The sequence below is a fragment of the Ursus americanus genome, chromosome 25, assembly GCF_024610735.1.
Source record: "Ursus americanus isolate L20-20 chromosome 25, mUrsAme1.1.p, whole genome shotgun sequence".
NCBI classification, from domain to species: Eukaryota; Metazoa; Chordata; class Mammalia; order Carnivora; family Ursidae; genus Ursus; species Ursus americanus.
Window position 1 is genome coordinate 5,071,759 of NC_142151.1, and position 17,016 is coordinate 5,088,774.

A 17,016-nucleotide genomic window follows, 5' to 3' on the forward strand; every position below is an offset into this window, starting at 1 on the left:
TGAGCTGTCCTTTCTGCACAGTGGTAGAAGTATATAGGTTCCAGAAGACATTTCTGCATGCTTTTACTGAGGAAGATTAATTTGTGTGAAAATTTCACCAAGTCCTACACCATGGCTGATGCCATGAGCCAGAACTAAGATTTGGTTCAGTCTCCCAGGGCTCGCTCACACTCTTGCTGAGTCCACACAGTCCTGTGCATCTGGGTCTTTTTGGTATTTCAAGATCCATCTTGCCCCTGTAGCCAACGACAGTAGCTAACCGTCATGAAGCACCTAGGATGGAAGCCTAGCACTGAACCAAGAGCCTCATGTGAATTAACCTTCATCCTTGCAACCATCCCACAAAGGAGTTAACACCCCATTTTGCAGATGAGGAAAACCAGACTCACTTTAGAGAGGGGTTTGCCTGGAATATGAGCAATCTGGAACAAATCCAAACTTGCTAGGAGGCCCATGTGACCCTGAACAAGTTGAGCCTGTTTCCTTAGCTGCAAAAATAGGGGGGTGGACAAAACACTACTAACGTTCCTTCCAGCTTTGAATGATTCCATGGGACTCCAGGAATTTAAAACGAACGCACTTCCATAGAATCCTGGAGCTGGATAAGCCTTAGTTGATGTAACGTTAAAACCATACCATGAAGAGGTTTTATTTCAGTGGCCAGAAGTCGAGGATTAAAAACACACAGGTCATGTACGTCCCCTCTCCGAACCATGCTCAAGTTCGTAGCCTCATCAGTTGAACATTTCCTCACCAACACTCAAAATCTGCCCAGATGGAGAGAATGTGCTTGAATAAGGAAAACCAGTAGCAACCAACGCTGCTAGCTGTTACTGCAGATTTGGGAATTTTAAGATCGGGTTCATCTTGTCCTAGTGCTGACCCTCACATCAAGTTCTATAAATTGATCTCCCAAGTCTTTCCCATCTCCGTTCTAGCAGCCCCTCCCCAACGTCAAGACGAGCCTCCAGCCAGGTCTACTGTCCAACTGCTTAAAACCCTGTCAATGACTTCCCATCCCACTTAGAACATTTACTGAGGTCCACAAAACCCTGCGGGGCCCGGCCCTGCCTGCCTTACACCAGCAGCAGAGCACTTGACTTCTTCACTCTCTGCCAGCCACATCCCCATAAAAGGGGGGAACTGTACACCTCATTTTGCTTAAGAGTGGAATCTCCTTATTCCTGTCTACCATGTTTCTTCCAATCCCTTTCCAAATGCAGAACACCTCTGGGCCTTATAACCTGAAGTTGAAATGAAAAGGGCAGTGCTGAACAAAGCCAAAGTAAAGAGATCCTACGTAAGAGAACTTGTCCTCGTTCTGGAAATCATTACTGCTACTTTCTGGCTGTAGTTCCCCAGGCTGCTTGCCAACCTCAGATAACTAGAATGCACCACCCACTGTCCTCAATTATAAAATCTAAGGATGGTAATAAAACCTTGTTTAGCATGTAATGAACAACACTAAACATACGAATTTGGGAGGCAAAGTAAGAATGAAAGAGTCACGAAGTGGTTCTGAAGAAGGAGGATCAAGAAAAAACAAAGCCTTCATGATTTCTCTGGCCAGAAGAGAGGACGGTCTGATCTGTGCCCCTCCCCCAAGGCCATAGGGTCCAACTGTCAGCAGTGCTTCACCCATAAAACTGTTGTATTTTTTTTTAATTGAGGTGGAATTCACAAAACATAAAATTAAGCATTTTAATGTGAACAAGGCAGTGGTGTTTAGTCCATTTGCGACACTGTACGACCACCACCTCTATCTAGTTCTGAAACGTTTTCATCATCCTTTGTTTCCTCATGTTTGGACTCCAGAGACAGTGAAGGACTACTCTTCGTCTTTCAGTTAGTAGCCAGTAGAGTCTACCAGACAACAACCGTGGGGCGCCTGACGGGCTCCGTCGGTTCGGCATCCAACTCTTCATCTCAGGGTTGGGAGTTCAGCCCCACGTTGGGTGGAGAGAGGACTTAAAATCTTTTAAAACAAAACCAAACCAGACCAGATAACAACGCTGACAGGCTCTAGGATTAAAGCTTTCCAGAGTGGGTGATCCCCGGTGACACAGCCAAATGTGTGAGGAAGCGGGTGGGACTCAAAAGGAGAGCTCTGAAGAACAGCCTTTCACTCACGGCTGCCCACACTGTTGTTCTGCCTAATTCCCAGGTCAAGTAAGTCTGAGAAAACAGGTTTCTGTACTTGAGGACTTCCCAGGACCTTTAGTATGCGAAGGTACACTGTAGATTAGAGGGAAGGGGAATGACGAAGTCTCAAACTGAGCCCATTAGGAAGCCCTAGGCCCTGATCCCAGGATGGTGAGTGGCTCTGGGCCTCAGGTGTAGAGTTTTAAAGGTCCAATTCTTAATGTGACCATCCTAGGCAGACAGAACTTGGACCCTTTTGCCTACTCTTGGAGGAAGAAATGGACAAAGAATCTCCCTGGAAATGCTTCCCGCTTAACACTCCCCGCCCCTGCCCCTTCCCGTAGCAGGTTTCAAATGAAGCTGTCCTTTGGCTGGCTGGTAAAGAAGCTGCCAGCCATACAGCTGTATCCATGTCATCTAACCAGAAGATGGCCTGGTGAGGCAGTTCTGGGGAATAAGCCAACACCCATGCTCAGAGAGTGCTTGGCTTAAAAAAGACGAGCTCTAGAGCTGGTGCCAGTGGAGACCCACCACCCATTCCATTAGAAAGGGCCAAGAACAGGGGTGTTCCTTGTGGAGCCAGGGATCTGTCCACATGGCTCTGCAACACCTAGTGTGTTCCACTTACCAAGACTGTAACACACAATGCAGTTAAAGTAGCTGATGCAAGGTGGGGAGAGTAGAAAGATTTGATTCATGTCCTATTTCTTGGAGACCTATCTTAACTCCCTTTCTAAATTTATTTGGTTCTCTTGACAAAAGCCAAAAGGCATGGGATCCAAGCTGTCATGTGACATTACATCATCATAATGACAGGACCTACAGGACAAACATTAATAGGCAACCCCTGGCACAGAAGGGTCAAGAAACGCAACCGTTGAAGAAGATAAAACTAAGGCACTGTGAAAGTGCTGGGTCAGAGAACTGGGTCAGGCCAGGCACCTGGTGGCAGAAGCCAGGTGATCCTCATCTATTTTGTCCTGGGTTATTTATGAATTTATACATTTATTTATTTATTTTACAATTTCATTCAAAAGGCTGGAAAAAGAGAAAACAATGGAGAAATAATGGTGAAAAGAAACATAATTCAAAACGATTTAACTTTACATTTAGAGGTAAACATTTTGAAATTGGCCTTTGTTCTTCCGTCCCTTAAACCTACAATGAAGCTTAAGGTGTGAGCTAGAATGAGAGAAAAGAGATGTGGTAGAGAGGATGAGGTTGCATGCAACCCCTCCATAATGAGATCATGGATTTATTTATTTGTTTGTTTTTTAAAGATTTTATTTATTTGACAGAGAGAAAGAGGAGAGCACAAGCAGGGGGAGCAGCAGAGGGAGCGGGAGAAGCAGCCTCTCCACTGAGCAGGCAGCCCGAGGCAGGATCACGACCAGAGCCGAAGGCAGACGCTCAACCGAAGAAGCCACCCAGGCACCCGGAGATTATGTATTGAAAGCACCAAGCACACCTGTGTCACACGGAGCCTCTGAATGGACCTGGCCAAGCCCACAGTATACCACCAAAAACGGAAACTTGAGTGTGTCCACAGTCCTCAGTATTTGTCTGGGCTGCCTCCTGTTTACTGTTCTGTTTGCTGTTCCTTGTTCTCATCTTATCTGGCTGTTAGATCCATTGGGACCTCTGGGACAAAATGTGCTATCCCCCCCCCACCCCCAGGCAAAAAGGTCCTGCCCTCCAGTGCCTTCTCCCACTATGTTCAGATACAGAAAGCGGGACCATCCCCTGGCCCAACCTCCCCAGGTGAGATGGATATCCTTATTTTCACAATGTCGACTCCTGAAAGACTGAAAGACCAGTGTATAAACTGGCCTGGACCTGCAGACCTGAACTTCAAAATGTACTGAACACCTGTAGAATTTTACAAATAAGACGACGCCCTGATTGATGAGGCACCCCGAAGAAAGACTGGACTTGATTCAACATGAAAAGTTTCCCTAAGAGGCCAACCATGAAGGTGACATCCCATTTCTACTACAGAGTAAGGCCACTGAGGCAGGGAGGCAAGAGCTTTGTCTGGAGGGGGAGGGCACAGGGCAACGCAGATCCAAAATTTCAGCAACCCTGACTTCTGGCTTGAGGACTTTCCTAGAACTACGCATTAATGGTAGAAAGGAGCTGGGGTTTTGGATCAAACGGTCTTGGTTTGTGTCCCATCTCTACAACTTTCTGTTTTGTTACTTAATCTTGCTGAACCTGTTTTTCTCATCCAAAAAACTGGAATATTAATACAAGCTCTCAGGGTTGTTGTGCTGATTACATGAAACAATATATACGAAATGCGCTTCCCTGCAAGTGGTTTTCAAACCACTGAACCCAAAAGCATACGCACACCATTTAAAAATTTTTTCACATAAGTCAGTATATAAAATATACATATATGAATATACACAATTGAAACAAAGGTTTCACAGAACTAATATTTACTACTGGAAAGTCACTTGGCATTTTCTATTCATTCTATTTTGTTTTTCTAAATGCCGGTTCAATTCACTACATTGTTTTCAGGACTCCTAACGGGTAACTCTATCATTTTTTTTAAAACACTGTTGGAAACCATACAGCTTTCTGTAATTACGATTAATTATGAATCTCTGGTTTAGTCTGATGGCTGGGAATCTTCATCGCTAGGGCAACAAAGAGGTCAAGGTTATCAGGTCAAGCCCTGGAGAGTCCGTTGCCTAGGGAACAGATCGACCCCCGTCAGGGTTGGTCTACCCCTGCTTTCAGGAGCTCTGGAGGAAAGGGGTGGCCCAGGCCCCTGTCAATCACGTAGGTAGCTGGGTAAGCCCGCCCCACGCCCAGAGGGCTCGGAAGACCCACCTCCTCTTTAAGATTAAGCGACGAAGGCCGCGATTGGAGGCTCAGGCGGTGACGTAACTTTCCGCTTTGGCTGGCCTTCCGCTCGGGCGGCTCTCGGGAGGGGCTCGGGGGACATTTAGCTGGGCTCCCCGGTCCCTCGGCCCTTGCAAGTGCGATGAGGTCGGTTAGCTACGTGCAGCGCGTGGCCCTGGAATTTAGTGGGAGCCTCTTCCCGCACGCGATCTGCCTCGGAGACGTCGATAACGACACGGTCAGTGCATGCGCACTACGAGAGACGCGGTCCGGCTCGGCGGCTCCGCTCGGGGTGGGGCGGGGCCAGGGAAGTGGAGAAGCCGACCGCGGCGTGCGGCGTGCGCGTCGCGCCTGCGCGGTGGGGCTGGCGCGGTGGCCTAGGGAGAACTTGCGGGTAGCCCATGTGCCTGGAATTGCTCTGGTTGCCTGGTCTGGTGTTCTTTGAGGGGCGTAGATAACTGATCCTTTGCCTAAGTCAGTAACTTGTTCACAGTAGGAGCCTGGTACACTGGTGGCCAGATCTCCTGGTTCGTTGCTTCTGTCGTGATGCCTTGTCCAGGGGCATCACCTCTCAAATCATTTTACCTTTCCAAGCCTCAAAATAAGCTTATAGCGCGCTTGTGTTGTTCTGACGCGTGCCTCTTGCACAGGAATACACTGCTGTACTTTTCTGCCTCTCCGGGCCCCCACCCCAGTCTTGCCAGGTTTCTGTAGTGCCTGCTTCATAGAACACGCAAGGGTGTTGCAACTTGAAAGCGCTACGCCTTGGTTGAATTACAAAAACAGTTCACATGTACCGTTCCATCTCTCCCCAGTCGTTCTTCTCCTCGTTGTTTAAATGAGTCAGGACAGGTAAAGCAGGCAGAACTATGCCTGGCAACACAGCTCTTAGTGTTGTTAGTGTTTGCTTCTATTTTTCCGCAAATATTTATTCAACTGCCGGTCGTGCGCCAGGGACTGTGGTATGTTCTGGGAATTCCAAAATGGACAAAAGACAGTGCCAGCCCTAAGGTAGTTCATACTCAGGTGGGGTGATAGTCACAAGAATAACAAAATGTAAGGAGGTGCATTGATTAAAATATGTAAAGAGTTTTGGGGTGGAGGATCAAAGGGGATGAGGGCTGTTGCTGGTCTGACACTTTTAACAGCCTGTATGTTTTCATTCATTATTCCATATTTTTGATGCAAAGCACCTTATTGCCATCCTCTCCTACTCTCTGCCCCATCTCCCTATTCTGCCTCCTTACTTATTCTCACTTCCCTAACTGTTCTGTGCTCTCTTCTCTGGAAAAAAACAAGGGCTAAAACATCCCCCCCCCCCGCCCCCCGCCCCGCCAGCCTCCTTTGTGCTGTGATAGAGAAGATATTTTATGAGGCCTCTTTTGGCTCTCCTCCCTCGAGGGAGGAAGGAGTTATTCTCATAAATTTGTATTGTGTTCTGGGCTTTCACATTTCTTCATATGCCAAGCATTACGATATTATGAGAAAATCAAGAGAGGCATTTTCAAATAGTAAATTAAGAGAGTGACTTTAGGTGTGCATTATTTTCTGTGTTATCTTATTGTCTTCTGTGTTTAAAAGGGAAAAATACATGCCTTTTTTCATAGCTTCATAACATCAGCTCTTTTGGAAATTGAACTTTTCCTTTTTTCTTTCTTTCTTTTTTTTTTTTAAGATTTTTATTTATTTATTTGACAGAGAGAGACAGCCAGCGAAGAGAGGGAACACAAGCAGGGGGAGTGGGAGAGGAAGAAGCAGGCTCTTAGCAGAGGAGCCTGATGTGGGGCTCGATCCCAGAACGCTGGGATCACGCCCTGAGCCGAAGGCAGACGCTTAACGACTGCGCCACCCAGGCGCCCTGGAAATTGAACTTTTCTAAGTGGATTGCATTAATACGCTCAGTTCTGCAATATTAGATATATTGTACTACCTTTTTAAAAAAAATCTGAGATGTAAGCTTCATAAGGATAGGAAATTTTTATCTGTTTTTTCACTGTTATATTCCTAACACTTAGAGTAGTACATAGTAGGCACTCATCAAGTGTTTGTTGAATAAATGAAGACAGTTACAGAAAGCAAATGTGATTATGTCTCTCAAAGCAATTTGAAGGGTTTTGCCTGTTATTGATAAATATAACTGAAAGAAGGGCAAGTAGTTGAGATAGTTGCCTAGTGATGGTACGTTCAGCCTGCATGAGTGTGGATAGAAATTCTGTTATTCGTTCCCCAGGCTAGCACTTGAAAATTTGGGGCAGGAAAAAGACTTATTTCACCCTAATAAATCAATAGCCTAAAGTTCTTTGAAACTAATTTATTTTCTGGTAAGTTGGGGGGAGGAGAAGGCAGAAATAGAATGCACACCCTCTTGGACTGCCCACAAAAAAGCCTGGCTACACCAGGGGGAAGTCTCTAGAAGGCTGTAGCAGATCAAAGACCTCACCTCCTCTCTCCTTGAGTATTTCTGGCGGTGGTACTCTCCAGCTGGGGTGCTGGAGTGTCAGTGAGTGACCGCCAGAGGCCAGGGCCAGGATCAGCCACAGAGAAGCACAACTGCTGGGAAGCATTATAGCTGCGGGAAAGCAGATGGGCCACTTTAGAAATGGAAATGTCCCCTTCCAGGAGACCGGCCATTACCTCATTGTCGTTGCCTGTCGTCGCCTGGCTGGGTCACATCTACTTGTTCACTGCACCTACCGCACTGTTTTATCATTTTGTTCCTGGGTCCCCGCCCTTGTTAAACGGTGAGGGTCAGCGGGGGTCTGCAGCATTTACCTGTGTACCCCAACTCATTGTCTAGCTTTACCTGGAAACTCAAGGGCTGACTGAGCATTCTCTTTAATGCTGATTTTTCTTTGTTTCTTAAAAAAAAAAGTTAAAAGATTTTATTTATTTATTTGACGGAGAGAGAGAGAGACAGTCAGCGAGAGAGGGAACACAAGCAGGGGGAGTGGGAGAGGAAGAAGCAGGCTCCCAGCAGAGGAGCCTGATGTGAGGCTCGATCCCATAATGCCGGGATCACGCCCTGAGCAGAAGGCAGACGCTTAACGACTGCGCCACCCAGGCACCCCTAAAAAAAATATTTTTTAGAAAAGATTTTATTTATTTATTTATTTGAGAGAGAGAGAGAGTGAGTATGAGTGGGGGGCGGTGTGGGCAGGGGAAGAAGCAGACTCCCCGCTGAGTAGGGAGCCCAATGCGGGGCTCCATCCCAGTACACTGAGATCATGACCTGAGCCAAAGGCAGACATTTAACCGGCTGAGCCACCCAGGCACCCCCCCAAAATCTTTTTTGTTATTAGTCTATTAAGTAAACCTTTATTGAGGGCCTGTTATGGACTATGGCATTTGCTGAATGAATGTATTAAAAAGAATGGATTGTATAAAAGATTCTAGGGTCCCTAGCCTTGGAGGCCTTTAATTAGAGGCTGAAAACCACCTGATGTTAGTGCTTGCTCTATCCCAGTCAGTTTTATAGGCCTTCTGCTGTTAGCTCAATTCTCGTGACAACCTTATGTGGTAGATACCCTTATGATCTTTGTTTTATAGATGAGAAAATTTAAGCATAGGGAGCTGGATTCAAATCCAGTAGCTGCACTGAGCCTCTGTGCCATGCGGCCGCTCTCCTGTGTGTCTGCCAAAGTCCTCTGGGGCAGCCGTAATGGAAACATCAGGTGGAGAGAGTTTACTGTAAAAAACACTTGTTTTATGCTTCTGTGATCTGATATTCCCACCAGAAACTCCCATAACTATTAAAAAATAAATAAATCAAAGATTCAGATCAAGTGAATCATTATTAATAAATCCCAGTTCATTTTTAACTTTTCCTTACTGTTGATGTGTTATGTTTTTGTTGCCTTTAAAATTAAAGCTCTTGAGACTCTAATATCCACTCTGTTTTGAAGGAGGTGTTCACTGGCCCCACCCCCCAAGGGGAAATCAGGAAGCTATTTGTGGAAAGAGGGTTTGGTGCTACCTTCTTATCACTGTTAGCCCCTGGAAAGGTAGCCAGCCTTTGGGGAACCGCTGGGAAAAGGGAACACCAGACACAAATAGTGAAAAGGCTCTGTGCAGGGCGCCCCTCCTGAGAGCTCGGCCACCACTTGAGGGCGCCGGAGGCCCAGAGCATGGAGGCTGAGGCCCCAACCTCTTCATGCCGTCCTCCCCTCCAACACCAACATCCCTTCCATGTTCGTTCTAACACACTGTGATCCAGAGGTCTTGGGAGAGGAAGGAGGACCCCCAGAGCCGACCTTGTTTTTTCATTTGGCCCTTGATAAAATATGCGATCTGAAGTTTAATTTTCCAAAAGTTAAGTGTTTTGGGTTGTTTTCAAAACATGTCCCATTGACAATGGACAGATTGGGAGAGCTGAAGCAGGCATGCGGCCTGTGAAGCCATTCCATTCTCAGACTTCTCTGGGAAGGGCCATAAATTTCTATATTGCCGCATTCTGCTAACCTCCCCTGACACACATACACCCCTACAGGGAAAGAAAGAGACTCTGGGAAACTGTGGCATTGTTGGTTGCAAAAGATTTTTTTTTTTTTAAGATTTTATTTGTTTTTTTGTCAGAGAGAGAGACGGGGGGGGGCACAAGCGGGAGGGAAGGGGCAGAGGGAGAAGCAGGCTTCCCACTGAGCAAGGAGCCCAGTGCGGGGCTTGATCCCAGGACCCTGGGATCATGACCTGAGCTGAAGGCAGATGCTTAACCCACTAAGCCACCCAGGCATCCCAAGATTTTTTTTTTTTTAATTGATGAGGATATAAGTTGAGGTCTTGTGGTATCCTCAGGATGGACCCCATAGACAAAAGCTTGATCCCATCCTAACACTGTCTTCTCTCCCCATTTGAAGTTAAATGAACTGGTGGTGGGGGACACGAGTGGGAAGCTGTTCGTGTATAAGAATGATGACAGCCGGCCGTGGCTCACCTGTTCCTGCCAGGGCATGGTCAGTATTCAACTCCCTGGGACTGGAGGGGTGGAGGGATCCTTTCAGTGTAAAAACTGTTAAGGCTAAGCCACACAGGAGCCCACCAGTGTGTCCCACCAGTTCACCAGCTCCTCAGCCCAGCTGCTGCTTCAGGGTTCATTTGATTCAGGGAGGGGAGCCCGCAGGCAGCGTGCTCCCAGCTGGTGGGCTGTTTTTTATTTTCTCTTGTAGAGTGGCTCCCTTAGTACTTTCAAAGCTGTCGAAGTCATCTGATCTTATAAAGTATAGTAGAAAATGGGGGTAATACTTTGAATATGTCTAGAAATATGATAAACTGGCTATACGAGGTCTGAAACTTTTGTTTCGTTCAGCCCAGACCGTCTTAACTACTTTAGGTCTTCCTGTTGGTGTCTGGGGAAACCAAACCCATAGTGCAAGAACTCGATTAGCATGAACTATTGGTGTAGGTCACATGGCACAAGTTTTCAGCGAACGATGGTAGTTAGCGAGCCCTCTCCTTGCTTCACGGAGTTTAGGGAGTACTGGTCTCTCTCAGTGTGTCTCCCCTTTTCTTTGCAGCTGACTTGCGTTGGGGTTGGAGATGTATGTAATAAAGGAAAGGTAAGAACCCTAGGGCAACTTCTTGGTAGAACTCCAAGGCTTTATCGACATTAATCCCCATCTTCTGGTGGAAACCAGTTGAGAGTTAAAGGCTTCAGCCCTCTCACTTCTGTGCTTTAATGACGAGGCTCATGCCCAGACTCCCCTCCCCAGCCCATCCTTCCCTCCCCAGCCCATCCTTCCCTCCCCAGCCCATCTGTCCCATGCTCTGCCTCTCCCAGAACCTGGTGGTGGCGGTGAGTGCTGAAGGATGGTTTCACCTGTGTGACCTGACGCCCGCCAAGGCCCTGGATGCTTCTGGGCACCACGAGAGCCTGACGGGAGAGGAGCAGCATCCAGTGTTCAAGCAGCACATCCCTGCCAACACCAAGGTCATGCTGATCAGCGACATCGGTGGGCACGGCTGTCTCTGCAAGCGGCCGGGGAATAGGAGTCACCGGGTAGTAGAGCAGATTTCAAGGGATTCAGGGAAGGAGGTGGCATTCATGTGCGCCATTTATTATGCATTTTATGTTGAGTTACTAAGCTCCCATTATCAACTAGCTATCATTCTAGGCAGTGATTAAAACGGACAAAAGTCACTGCCTTCTTGGACCTTTACTGGAAAGGGACAGAAAATAAACAGCATAAAATGTTGTCAGAAAATGAAGTCGTATGTTAGAAGGTAGGACGTGCCGTGGAGAAAAGAAACCACAGAAGGGGGCTAGCAAGTGTGTCAGGGTGGAGAAGTAGAGGTACCAATTCTAAATGGAGTTGGCAGGCAGGTCCTTGCTGGGAAGGCTGAAGGTGGCAAGGAGTGAGCCCTACAGATACAGGACTTGATGTCTTGGCCCAAAGGTGCCTTGAAGGTGGTGGTAGGTACGTGGCACGAATCAGGACACTTGAGATGTGTATCTGAGAGAAGCAGCATGAGGGGAGAAGTGATAGGACCCACAGAACAGTTGGGGGGTAGAGTGTCCCACGCCCAAGGAAGACAGGGGAGCAGGTGCAGACACACGGTGCGTGAGGGTTCAGCTCGGGTCTGAAGTTGTGGTGGGTGAAAGCACCAGTAGTGGTGGTGTTAGTGGAGCAGCAGGGAGGACGTGTGTGCAGGACTCAAGCTCATGGCTACACGTTTGGCTCCCAACTTGTCTTACTTTCTGGATCCGCAGATGGAGATGGGTGTTGTGAGCTGGTGGTAGGTTACACAGACCGCGTGGTCCGGGCTTTCCGCTGGGAAGACCTGGGCGAGGGCACTGAGCATCCGACGGGGCAGCTGGTGTCACTCAAGAAATGGACGCTGGAGGGTCAGGTGAGAGGCTGAGTGTGGGCTCGGGGACCTCAGGGGGCAGGAGGAGGCCCTCCTGGAGGGGGCTCCAGGGAGAACAGTCATGAGCCAGGGTTTAGCGTGGGGGGAAGGGAACATCTCCTTGTTGAGAGAAATCCAAAGAGGAGAGTTTCAAATCAGGTTCTTAGGGGCAAATGACTAACCCTAGGCAGAGAGGAGGGAGCATTGGGTAAGCGTTACGAGTGTGCAGGTGGTGCGACATGCTCTGTGGCAGGGTGTGGACCCCGTAGGACACACACGCAGTGCAGAGCAGGTGGGCTGTGTGGAGAGAACGGCACGAGGCCCGTGAACTCGCATTCTTCCTCCTGCTGCTGCCCTTGAAGCCCGGGGTACTGTTTCCAGGGCCTGCCCCACGCTCTCCTCTGTTCTGTGGAGGGTCGCACTTCCTTCTGTCCCCAGCCCTCGTCAGCCCCTGTTCTCTGGTGCAGGTGGACAGTCTCTCGGTGACTCCGGGGCCCCTGGGTGTGCCTGAACTGATGGTATCTCAGCCAGGCTGTGCTTACGCCATTCTGCTGTGTACCTGGAACAAGGATGCCGGGACCCCCACTACGTCGGAGGGGGCCCCGGAGGGCAGTAGGTAAGGTGCAGGCCTGGGGGGCGCATGGAATCCAGATGGGCTCCCGGATTCCCGTGGCAGCGGCCGGGTCTGCAGTCGGTGGAGCTGCTTCGGCCGGCTCCCGGCACGGTACCTTTGTCCCACTAAGGAAGATTATTTGGGGACCCAGAGAATCCTGCGCTTTAACCTTGTAGCACTTGGAGGAGATTCCAAGATTCTAACTTGGCAGCTCCGTCCCTGTCTTTTCTACTTTGCACACGGGCCAGACAGGCTCAGCGATCAGTTTCCAGGCTGATTCACATCCTGGGAGCTCGTACAGAGATCGGGGCCACAGAAGTCCTGGAGAACTAGGTTCACTTGATCCCCATTTAGTATCCCTCACTGCCCCACACAGGGAGACCCTGGCTGCCCGAGACGTCGTGTTGCACCAGACTTCCGGCCGTATCCACAACAAGAACGTCTCCACCCACCTCATTGGCAACATCAAACGAGGTGAGGGTGGGCTGGAGGCACAAGACGGAGCCGAGGGGCAATCATCAGTGCTGGGAGAGGGGAGATGCAGGGCCTTCCCTTCCTCCCCGCCTTGGACCACCCCTCACCCTGTACGCTCTGACCTTGCCCTGCCCTTCACGTTTCCTTCTTCCGGTCCTGTTGTCGCACCCACAGGCCACAATGCTGAGAGGGGTGGCTCTGGCCTCTTTGCCCTCTGCACCCTGGATGGTGAGTTCCTGCTGGGGTCGGGAGCTGGGTGCCTGTGGGCTCCGCTCGGGGGTCCTGTCCCACCCCGGCCTGCCTGTCCCCCCCCCCGCCCAGGGACACTGAAGCTTATGGAGGATGCAGACAAGCTGCTGTGGTCGGTGCAGGTGGATCACCAGCTTTTCGCCCTGGAGAAATTGGATGTCACGGTGAGAGGAACATTCTTACCTTCTTGACATGGAGAGATGAGATTCAAGTGAGACATTCTCCCTTCACAGCTCCCTCCCCACCTTTATCTCAGTCTCTTCAGACAGACTCCAGATGCATCTCAAGTGCGTCTGTTTCTCCGTATTGCTCAGTGCCCAGCACGGTTCCCTTCTCGGCAGCACTTTGCCAGCGGTAATGGCTCCAAAGAGAAATAAGTTATTTGGGTCCAGAAGTGAGTTACTCACCCCAACTCCAGATGTACTCTCTATCATTATTGTTTCTCGTCTACAAGCCTCTCTCTACTAAGGCGGCAGCCCCCGAATCTGCAGGTGAGGCCAGATGCTGCCGCATCATTGTGCGCGTGCAATGGTTTAGCAAAGAGAAACGAGGCTTTAAAGCCAGTAGAACAGGCCTGGGGTGAGCCCTGATTCTGCACTGCCTCCCTTGTCTGCTGAGTGATTTCGCTTCCATAAGCGGAGGTTCCCTCCATAGGAGACGGGGAGTACCGATGCCCGCTTCCTCGGCCATGTGGCCACGGACGCGCAGAGGAAGTTCCGTAAGAACCTTAGGCTTGTTTTCTTCCCCAGCTGGCTGTTTGTGGCGCAGGGCCAGATGCTCTGCTCCTTCATCTTTCATCTAGCCGCTGTCACCCGGGCTCTTCGTACGAGAGCAGCTGGCCACCCCTGCAGCTTGGTCTCTGGCCTTTTTCAGGGCAACGGGCATGAGGAGGTGGTTGCCTGTGCCTGGGATGGACAGACGTACATCATTGATCACAACCGCACCGTTGTCCGCTTCCAAGTGGACGAGAACATCCGAGCCTTCTGTGCAGGTGGGAGCCCGGCCCGTGGCCCCTCTCTCACCACGCTTGTCGGCCTGTCATGCCCACTCTCTCCACGTCCCCTAACTCGAGTCTTCATAAACAGACTAGCTCTGCAGCGCTTGTGTTACAGGGTGATGCTGGGTACTAGGTTGCCATCTGTACAGTTCTTTCGTTTTTTGGGTTTTTTTTTAAGACTTTATATACTTGAGGTAGGGGAGAAAGCACGAGCAGGAGGAAGGGCAGAGGGAGAAGCAGACTCCCCTCTGAGCAAGGAGCCCGATGCTGCGGGACTCAGTCCCATGACCTGGGATCATGACCTGAGCCGAACGCAGACACTTAACGGACTGAGCCACCCAGGCGCTCCAAACTCAGCCCATTCTTGAAGATAGTTAGAGATGGGCCTGTCACTTTCTTTCATTCCTTGTTTAAAACTGCAAAGGGCGGCTGGGTGGCTCAGTTGCTAAGCATCTGCGTTCGGCTCAGGTCATGATCCCAGGTCATGATCCCAGGTCGTAGGATTGAGTCCCTTATTGGGCTCCTTGCTCAGCGGGGAGTCTGCGTCTCCCTCTCCCTCTGCCCCTCCCCCACTCATTCTCTGTCTCTCTGTCTCTCTGTCCAATAAATAAATAAAATCTTTTTTTTTAAAGATTTTATTTATTTATTGGACAGAGAGACAGCCAGCAAGAGAGGGAACACAAGCAGGGGGAGTGGGAGAGGGAGAAGCAGGCTCCCAGCGGAGGAGCCTGATACGGGGCTCAATCCCAGGGATCCAGGATCACGCCCTGAGCCGAAGGCAGACGCTTAACGACTGAGCCACCCAGGCGCCCCAATAAATAAAACCTTTAAAAAAAAAAGACTTACTTAAAAAAGAATGGGCTGAGTTCTTATCATCTCTCTGGGATGTGTGAAGACACTGGGAGGTTCTTTCCCATCTGAGAATGTCAGAACTCTCTGAGGAACATTCTCCCAGAGCATTCGCATTAGTTCCAAATCAGGGACTTGGAAAGCAGCACTGGCTCTTTCAGGGACATGGAGATATCTCCGGTTGCCGAGATGCTAAGAATTGCGCAGTGCTCTGGGGTACATTTGCCAATGTCCTGAAAGGTTAAAATGCCTTTACAGAAGGGATGGCCACCAAAGAGAAACCTGGGTTTCTGACTGCATTTGCTAATGTACCCCGTGGACTACCAAGACTACCCTTCATTCCTCCAGGGCTCTCACTAAGATGGGAAAGTCAACAACTACCTCTTTTAGGGTGCTGTTCTGCCTGGTGTTTTTCCATAGCTGAAATGGGCCACATATTTTACCTGTTTTTCCAAGTTCCCACCACAAAAGGAATAGAAAGAGGGCCTTCAGTTTTCTGCTTGACGTTGTGGGAGGGTGGAAAGTGCTGACTCCCAGGGCCCTCATCATATACTCTGCCCTTCCCTCCGGGACTGGAACTCTCTGACCTCTGTCTCACCCCTCCCACACCCCCCTCAGGCCTCTACGCCTGCAAGGAGGGCCGCAACAGCCCCTGCCTCGTGTACGTCACATTCAACCAGAAGATCTACGTATACTGGGAGGTGCAGCTTGAGCGGATGGAGTCGACCAATCTGCTGAAACTGCTGGAGGCTGAGCCAGAGTTCCAGAGCCTCCTGCAGGAGCTGGGCGTGGGTGAGTCCCAGGAGAGCTTGCAGCGGGAGCAGCCCTGTGCCAGGCGCCCAGGAGCTCCCCCACCTCTGACCCACCCCCTTCTTGCCCTCAGATCCTGACGACGTCCCAGCTGTCCGCGCCCTGCTTCACCAAACCCTCTACTGTCCAGACCAGCCACCGCAGTGTGCTCCTGCAAGCCTCCACGATCCCACCTAGCCAGACTTGCCCTCTTAGCTGAGGAAGGAGCCTCCTGAACCACCCCACCCCCCAAGGTATCCATGGTGCTGGCAGAATAGGGAGCAAACATCACAGAGGAGCGTGGAAGGATGGCAGCCGCCCTAGGGGGGCTGTGAACTGTAGCCTTCATGGTCTTCTTGGTGAAAGAAGAGGCAAGTTGATCCTCGGTCCATTTCCTCGTGTACCTTACCCATCACATCAACAGGATCATAGGACCCCAGCCTCATTCCACATCATCTGGGACCGCCCCCCTCTCCAGAGCTCCCCACTCTCCTTGTAAGGCGAACACTTGTTCGTGAGGAGGGAGCACAGATCTTCTGCATGGCTCCGGTGCCTGTAAAGGAAGCTGGCTTTGGGGCCTGTGGAGCAATGAGTTAAGGTCTCCCCCCATTCCAGGCTCTGTCTCCCTTGGCACAGCTCCAGGGTGTTGGCATTAGTGATTATTACAGGAATGGCCCACTGTTTTGCTTTTGAGGACAGTCTTCCAGGACATTTCACACTCTGGTCTTAACTGTCCCCAGCAGCCCTGAGATGATTTTCTTCAATTGAGCAAAGAAACCAGGTTAGCACGTTCTCATTTCACCGTGTTCTTTAAGTATCGTGCAGCCATGTAAGCCTTGCTCCCATTGCCCCCCAAAACACCTTGTCTGTGAGACAGGAGACATTTAAAATCTGATGCAGGCTTAGGATCCAGACCACAGTCAGAATTCTGTCTCGGGCCACTTTTATCCCTTCTGCTCTCGATTCTGCGCACTCTGAGTCAGTGTTTTTTCACATTACAGGCTGCAGTCCTTTGGTGGGTTGTGGTCAGCATTTTTGGGCTAAACGAAATCGGATAGAATAAAACACAGTGGAAAAAATCAGAGTACATTGCTCACAGTAAGGGGGTGTTACAGTTGTGCGTGTGCACGTATGTGTGTACTGAGCACGGTGTAAAATGCATTTGCTGCCATGAGTTGTGTTCAGAGCAGTTTGAACGCCATTGCTCTCC

General features: G+C 49.8%; 1 protein-coding gene across 2 annotated transcripts; it reads left to right on the forward strand.

Annotated features, from left to right (window-relative positions):
- The first annotated feature begins 5,100 nt into the window (after nt 1-5,100).
- ITFG2 (integrin alpha FG-GAP repeat containing 2) lies at nt 5,101-16,896 on the forward strand. Of its 2 annotated transcripts, XR_006776767.2 has the most exons (13): nt 5,101-5,233; nt 9,849-9,944; nt 10,506-10,547; nt 10,769-10,940; nt 11,699-11,838; nt 12,303-12,451; nt 12,825-12,922; nt 13,097-13,150; nt 13,244-13,335; nt 13,428-13,525; nt 14,045-14,162; nt 15,636-15,809; nt 15,901-16,896. XR_006776767.2 is itself a non-coding variant. In XM_045781106.2 (12 exons), the coding sequence occupies exons 1-12, from the start codon at nt 5,138-5,140 to the stop codon at nt 16,002-16,004; spliced, it is 1,335 nt and encodes a 444-aa protein (XP_045637062.2). In that variant the 5' UTR covers nt 5,101-5,137; the 3' UTR covers nt 16,005-16,894. The 2 variants fall into 2 exon arrangements, 1 of the variants encoding a protein (XP_045637062.2); XM_045781106.2 differs by lacking the exon at nt 13,428-13,525 and having other exon boundaries at nt 15,901-16,894.
- Nucleotides 16,897-17,016: the final 120 nt, after the last annotated feature.

Bases quoted from the DNA above. Each gene is read 5' to 3' on its own strand.
- ITFG2 (XM_045781106.2), top strand. From the start codon at position 5,138: ATGAGGTCGGTTAGCTACGTGCAGCGCGTGGCCCTGGAATTTAGTGGG. The intron at 10,941-11,698 runs GTGGGCACGGCT...CTGGATCCGCAG, and splicing joins CATGCTGATCAGCGACATCG to ATGGAGATGGGTGTTGTGAG. The intron at 13,151-13,243 runs GTGAGTTCCTGC...CCCCCCGCCCAG, and splicing joins TGCCCTCTGCACCCTGGATG to GGACACTGAAGCTTATGGAG.